General features: G+C 35.8%; 1 protein-coding gene across 1 annotated transcript; it reads left to right on the top strand.

Moving 5' to 3' along the window:
- The first annotated feature begins 504 nt into the window (after positions 1-504).
- Positions 505-7,170, top strand: LOC133306559 (transcription factor SRM1-like). Its single transcript, XM_061506889.1, has 2 exons — positions 505-576; positions 6,631-7,170. The coding sequence occupies exons 1-2, from the start codon at positions 505-507 to the stop codon at positions 7,168-7,170; spliced, it is 612 nt and encodes a 203-aa protein (XP_061362873.1).
- Positions 7,171-7,995: the final 825 nt, after the last annotated feature.

Genomic DNA, 7,995 nt, shown 5'->3' with positions numbered 1-7,995 from the left:
GTTCATTAATTACAGAAGTTCAACTTCATCAATTTAGGGTCCACAAACCCCCAATAGCTTACTGTACACACAACACAGCTACTGTTCTTCGAAATCCCAGAATATCCGGATATTCCTCGGGACCATATCCGGATATGCAATATACAGATATCTAATATCCGGATACTCAAAACCCATACCCGGATATCACATATTCGGATATTCATCGGGAACATATCCGGATATTTCATGACAGAATGCAGAAAATGCATTTCGTGAAGATATCCTTCCAAGGTTGGGTTTTTACCGATTTTAAACACCTAAACATGCATTTCTAGGTGTGTTCAACATTAACCAACAACAAGTTATCATCTTTAAGCCTTAACATGCATCAAGCTTTCATTTTTAAGTTCAAAAACTTAAGACCAAAGGTGACCAGGCTTACGAAAACTCAACCAGCCAACAAGAGGTGCTCTTGGAGCTCAAAAGGTCACTCCAAGATTCTGTCTCTCTCTGCACACGAAAATGGTATACCAAGGTGGTCCTTTTACTCAACAAGAAAGCTTCTTTAAGCCTCAAAACCCAATGAGCAAGGAGGTACTCCACCCAAACCCCAACTCAGAGCACAAACAGCCCCTAAACAGTGGCCAAACCTCAAGCACAACACCCTCACACCCTCTCAAGATGTTTCCCAAGTGAAAGGATGAAGGAAAATCAAGAAAGATCAAGACTTGGTTCAAGAATAGAAGGAAAGGCCAATAGGGCAGTCACCAAGCAGCTGATCAGCTCCCTCTCACGTTGGTTTTCTGTTTTCTAGGGTTATGTGCCCTAAAAAATGGGTATTTATAGCCCAAGCCACTTAAACACACAGTATTAACTTTAATTGCTACGCTTAGCATTTTAATCCCAAACTTTGGATTATGAAACTACATAATTTTCTAAGATTTATCATATTTTTCTTATAATTTTCTGAGCACTTTTCCGGTACGCGCTTTTCCAAGCCAGTACCGGTTTCTAGCACCAATTCGGTTGATTAAGCTTCTGAACGTGTACGAAAAGATCTGATTTGAAGACGCGCTCAACATCATCAAGAAATCACAAGATTATCTTCATCAAATCAATGATTACAGATCGGATTCAAATCTGAATTGTAAATATGGAAAGAATCCTGTGAGATATGCCATAGCACATGTTGTCAGCTTGACAGTAAAATAGAGTGCCAATCTCAATCAATCACAAGGAAGCTTTGAGTGATGATTTGCATGGACTAGAAGAGATGTTTGAAGCCCAGAGTGTTAGAGCTATAAAGGAACAAACTCCACACAAAGAACGTACGGCTGATATGTTTTGAAACACCCAATTGGAGGCAGATTTAGAGAGAGAAAGTGGATGAAACACTTGGGAGGAATTTGAGGGTTCGTTGGGAGAAATCTCGCGGATCAAAGGAGGAAGCTGAAGTTCAGTTGAGAGATCATTGAACCCAGTAACTTGCTGCACTATTCCGGCGGCTGAGGCAAGGTTGATGGTGGTGGAGCTCATGGTTGCTGCGATAGTAGTGCTACAACATCGTCCTTGTTTTCCTTACTTTTGATCTATGGAGTCTTATTCTTCCCTTGTTGTTTCTGTTCACCCTATTATGGGCTAATTTGTTAGGACTGGGTGATAGAGTACCCTTATTGTAATGTAGTAAGTATTGCTTTAACTTTGTTACATGATTTTCCTTTCAGTTTCTTAATAAAGTGCTTATTTTTATTCTTGTTGACTTATCGAGAGAGAGCTGCAAGATAATTAGGGTTTGAGCTATAGAGATATAGGTGAACTCAGAAAGTTATTAAGCATTGTGGTTTAACTAATTTAATTAGTTAATTGTGGGTAGAGAGATCATTCACACCACAAAATCAAATGGAACTTGGACTTAATAATTCATAATTTTGTTGACCATAGAGATGTGGAACTTAATATACATGTATTGATGGTGAGAGCCCTTGCATGCATTGGTGTTCTGATTGCTGTTTGGTTAATTACTGCAGTATGGTTACTGCATTCTGGTGACATTACAATAGTGGGGAAATTGATCCCAATCTGTCTTGATACATTTGAAACACTTCTTTTGATACTGAATTTTTGCTGAGTTAATCAGTAGCCTTAGTTTACTTTGCTTTACTTTTTAAATGTTAAATTAGTCTTTAGTTTCTCAACAAATCATATTTGTTACCTTAATTGCTTCACGAAAGCTATAGCATTATATAATCTCTGTGGGAACGATATCTGGACTCACACATCCACTCTATTACTTGTTGATACGTGCACTTGCATTTTTGTGTGATTTAATTGATTACGAAATTGCACAACGCAAGTATACGCTACAACAAGTAATATAGGGCTTTTGTGGTTCCCAGTTATCGTTCCCACAAGGATCTTTGGCGTTTTTGACTTTGAATAAATTTGTAATTGCTAATCAGAACAAAAATAAAATAAAATAAAATCAAATTAAATGACTGCTATTCTAAATCAAGTGTAAGAAAAATATTTTTGTGAGGATTTCCTTTTTAAAATGGAACTTTAATTGGTGAAAGAATTTTTGAACTACTAACTGGAAAGTTAATTAAATGGAAAACTTGGAAACTTTTTTTTTTATGATTTTCTCTTAAAGTTTAAAACAGAAAATTAAACTTGTGGTTTGAACAAAAATACCAAGTGACAAAAATTGATTTTAAAAACAGAGTTTGGAAACAAGTTGGATATCAATTTCCCCTTCCATCATTTGCCATTAGGTTGCTTTGACAGAAAATAGATGTTGTTTCCAGCTTAACTAAAATATTAAAACAACCATTGTTTCCTAACAACAGTTTTTCCCCCATAGATAACAGATGACATATCCCTATGTATCTGTTATCACAAGACCTTGAAGCACCATTTCCTTAAGTTACATGGGGGTAACTTCATCCCTGGAGCCATACCCATTGAGAGAGATCTCTCTCAACTTTCCATGTGCTTATAGTGAGGTCTAGTGTGGATTATTTCCCAATAATTCTACACCACTAGGAGTAGCCTATGTGTGGCCATCACATAATAAATTCAGAATGAAAAATACACAGTAAACAAACTGGACATTAACATTTTAAGCTTTAAAATAGCAACTAATAACAAATGAGTTCTGGGTACTCTTTCAACCCAACTCTAAGAAATTTAGCTCATCACCAAAGGTTTATGAGCATACAAACAGCAAGGGTCCATAATAAAAACAGGAAAATTAAAACGTACGAACAATGAAAATTAAAAGGCAGAAGCTATAATCAGAAAATAGCTCTGCTACAGTGCTTAGAAAAATTACAAATTAAAAAACCCTAAAAAAAGAATAGAACTGAAAAACTGTAAAAATAAAATTAGAGAGACGAAGAGAAGAAGAAGAACCCTTACAATGCTTTTTCTCCTTCCTTTATAGCCGATCCTCCTTCATGCAAAACAGGTCACACCTCAACCCGTACGTATGCTCCACGCTCCTCTCAATCGTGCGTTTCCCTTGCACGAGTAGCAAACGCTCTCCAAAGGAATCTCCAGCCAGCACTACTAACAAATTCCAGCTCAACAAATCAAATAAGGGACGTGTTTGGCTTTTTTCTATATCGCACAAAAATCAGTTAGGGTTGGTGTTTTGGTTGGTTTGGTCACAAAATAAACCGTGGCTGAGGCTAAGGTTTGGTGGTTTCGATCGAAATCGTCCTGGATTGGTGAAAGGATTCAGAGGGATCGGCTTGGAATTAGGGTCTAGTAGAGATGGGTTCAGGAGCTAGGGTTTGCAAGTATCGGTTCTTGTCTTCTTTTTGGTTTCACACGTATGAGCTTTCCTTACTCTCAATCCCTTTCTTTCTTTTCTTCTTTGGATTGGGCTTCTGATTTGGGGATCGGGCCAGTCCTTTTCTTTCTTTTCTTTCTTTGCTTTTAGGCTCTTCTGATTTTTGTTGTAAAGGTTCCAGCCCAATTTCTTTGTTCTCTTTTTTTCTTTCTTTTCTTTACTTTGACAAAATCAGTAATTGGGCCTGAAAAATACAAATATCAGCCCATTAGCATTTAAAATCAGAATCCTTCATTTCAATACAATTTTGGAGTTTATATTATACACAAGATACTCTTTTCATTTATATTTTCTCATTAAATCACATGTTCGAAGTCACGTATCATGGACTTATTACATGTAATATAAGTAACCATTATAATTTAACACAAACAAGTCATATTCTTAATTTCTGTATGCATACCTAGTGGAAATATGCTTACTGTTTGATTTTCATGCCCATAATAGACAATGTTTCAGTACCCTGCTGGTAGCATCAATATTGTTTCTCTTCCTTGCGAGTGGTTCCCTGCAAGTAGAATTTGTTGACATTAAACAGACACTTCACACCCAAAGCCTTCAACCGAGTGATTTGTTCATATTTCCAAAAGGTTTGATCCATTATCATTATAATAAAAAATCCACTTCTGCCGCTGCTATATCAGATTGTTGGAAGTGCAAATGAAGGATTTTCATTATCCCGTTTAGTTTGTACGAGGATGCTTAAGAAACCTTCCAAAGCTGTTTGTGCTTTTTAGAGATCCATAGAACAAAATTAAATATGGGTATGCATAATGCTCAAAGAGCACTATGAGTTTTATGGATTTAACACAAGGTGCTAATAAAAAGCTTCGATGGTGCCAGCAGTAATAACCAAGGTTCCAAGAATCTTGGGAGTCATTTTAGTTAGAATAAAAAAAAGTTCAGAGATTATGCACTGACAAGGTTTGTTGATGTTATAGGGCATCTTTTGTTTTATCAATTTAAATGTAACTTGCATTTAATTGAACTAACTTTTCATATCCTCGCACTTGTATTAACTCAGTATAGGACTTAGTTGTCCATGTTTTGTGTTTGCGATACCTTGCAGTGTTGACATACCCTTTAAAAATTGAGGAAAAGAAATGCTTTATAATTGGTAAAGTGAAAAGTTAATTACATGGTTTTGGATTTGGAGGTGGTAGTTCTTATTTGAAATGCTTTATATAGATAAGATATTGTCTATTATACTAATTTCAGCACAAAGTTGAAAAAGGTTATAGTGATCTATTATTTCTCAACACTTTCGATACAGCAATGCCCTGTTATTTCTATTGTCTTTTTGAATATCACGCATAGTGCTCATCCAACAATGCTCATTCTCCTTCTAATCAAGAGAAGAAAAAAAAGGAAAAAGAAAAGAAAAAAACTATTTGTTATCCACCATGATTAAGTCAAATGAATTTAATACATGCTTAATGGATTGATTCTAATTTGGTTCATGACCTAGCATTTTGATATGATTAGGGGTGTGTATCGCTCAGGTCGGGTTATTTCTTTGTGTCGCCCTGACCCAACTTGATTTTTATAGGTCAGATATTTTGATCCAACCTGGATTAATTTGATCCAAGTCAGGTCTGACCTAGTTTGAATTTTTTTGAACTCGTTCAGAATCGGATCGGATCTGACCTGACTTGGTTTCTGAAGTGGGTCTGATTTGGTTTCAAAATCAGTCAAATCCGACCTGGCCCGTTTTTGAATTGGTTTCAAAACATGTTTTTATTTTTATTTTTTTGTATAGTCATTGATTTAATTTTTAAACTCATATAATTTAATTATTTATTTGTTTTAAAATATATAAATTATATAATAAATTTGATATTTATTGAATAAATAAAGGAATATAATTTTTTTTAACAAAAAAAAGTTATTTAATTTTAAAATCCAAATACAACGAGTTACATCAGTTTTACATCAGTTACATCGGGGAGAAGATGAACAAAGAAATTCAAGAGAAAAAAAAGCTACTATGTAAAAATCATTAAAATAAAATAAAAAATGAAGAAATAGAGAGAAAGAAAATCTACTGCTTGTTATGAAAATGAAGGAGGAGATGTTGGAAGGATCAGAGAGTTAGATCCAAAGCCAATAACAAAGACGATTATAGCAAAACATGGCATCGTTAATATCATACCATATGAGTTTAAATCAATCAATTAACTCGGGATTGAGCATAACAAAAGTTGAGAAGTATACCTTGAACTACAATTGTGATTGCGGTGACTGATCACTGCGGTGCAGTGGAAGAATATCGACAGAGCGAGAAGTGAGAACCCTAAAAACTAAAACTACAATTGTGTTTTTTTTTCACATAATGGGTATGAGTCGTCAATTGTAAAAAAATAAGGCAGGTCTAAAACTGAACTAAATAATAGTGGATCAGTATTTAAAACTAGTTCAAAAAGAAAAAAAAGTATTTATGAGTAAGGTCAAGAACAAGATAAGAGAACCAGTTTTTTTGCACACAACTAAGGGTAATTTGAGGAAACATTGCAGGGTAATTTGCTGACTCAGCAAGTTAGTCGTAAAGAATATTCTGGACGCATGCATGATCATCTCTTAAAGCTAACTGAATTCATGTCTTTGAACTCTGAATAAAAGGCATAGACAAAGACTTTCAAAGTGAACTAATCAACGAAAAGGAAAAGAAAGAAAGAAAGAAAGAAAGAATGTCTCAGTTTCCACAGCAAGAGAATAATGGGTAGCCCTTGGATGCATGCGACGGTGGTAGTTACATTAATACCGATGGAGTGTTGACTCACTGGACTCGGGAACAGAACACTGCCTTTGAGGACGCTCTTGTCATCTTCCCGGAAGACATCCCTGAGCCGGAGCGCTGGGAGAAAGTCGCCGCTCTTGTCCCCAGAAAATCGCCGGCTGAGGTCCGAGAACATTATCGCGTGTTGGTCCATGACTTGATGGAGATTGAGGCCGGTCGAGTCTCATTACTGGTTTACTCCGATGACATACCGCTTTACTCTGATGCATGCGACGGGGGTAGTTACATTAATGCTGATGGAGTGTTGACTCACTGGACTCTGGAGCAGAACACTGCCTTTGAGGACGCTCTTGTCATCTTCCCGGAAGACCTCCCGGAGCCGGAGCGCTGGGAGAAAGTCGCCGCTCTTGTCCCCGGAAAATCGCCGGCGGAGGTCAGGGAACATTATCGCGTGTTGGTCCATGACTTGATGGAGATTGAGGCCGGTCGAGTCCCATTACCGCTTTACTCTGATGACTTGCCGCCGGTGCAGGTGAAGAACAACAGTGGTACCCATAGAAAGAAAGGGGTGGCATGGACTGAAGAGGAACACAAGTGAGTTTGTGTAAAAGACCCATTTATTTTTATTTATTATTAATCTTGTGACTCAAAATCACCTGTTCCAATATCAAAATAATTTCATTGAAAAATAGAAGGGTAATTCATCTCTATCTTGATTAGTTGGGGTTTATACTTTATAGAGGAATGATTTCTTTTAATGGTTGATTTACCATGTATTCTTTACATTGGATTCCAAGGAAAACTATAGTTCTTGCGATGTGAGAAAATTGTTAATGTATTTTTTCTTGCTTAAAAGAAAACTTTGTTTTTTCTTTTCTTTTATTTTTCTTCTTCACCATTATTTGAATTTACTATAGAAAATTTTCTCATCCTTGCTCTTGTTTTCTTGACTAAAAAGGTTAAATACTTTCGAGGGTATTGTTAATTGTGGTTTGTTGTTAAAAAGGAGACTTTTTTCTTTTTTTTTAAAGATCTGGAATTACTAGAAAAAATTCCTCATTTTTGTTCTGGAGTAAAGTGCTTATTAAAGTGAATTATTATTTACTTGATTAATGATAGGTAAAGTGCTTTTTTTTCATGAACTCGAAGTTTGGTTTGGTTCGGTTCCTAATAAACAGAATAGAAACAACAAAAAATTATAGGTGAAATATCTTTCTTATGTAGTAGCTAGCATTGCACTTTAGTCACTTTGTAGCAACACAAACCATAAAAGACAAACCATAAAAGAGAAGCTCCTAGAAATACCTGTGTTTTCTTAATTTCCTTTATTTTCTTATGTACAATTAAATTATGTGTACAAGATGAAAAATGTGAGAAAGAGCGACCAAGAAGAAGCAGAAACAGATGATGAAGTGACTATTGA

The sequence above is a fragment of the Gastrolobium bilobum genome, unplaced genomic scaffold (genome assembly GCF_033153095.1).
Source record: "Gastrolobium bilobum isolate Gb01-03AN ecotype WA unplaced genomic scaffold, APGP_CSIRO_Gbil_v1 utg2226, whole genome shotgun sequence".
In the NCBI taxonomy this organism is placed as follows: Eukaryota; Viridiplantae; Streptophyta; class Magnoliopsida; order Fabales; family Fabaceae; genus Gastrolobium; species Gastrolobium bilobum.
Note: the sequence above shows the minus strand (reverse complement) of the source record. Positions and strands in the feature narration are given on the sequence as shown.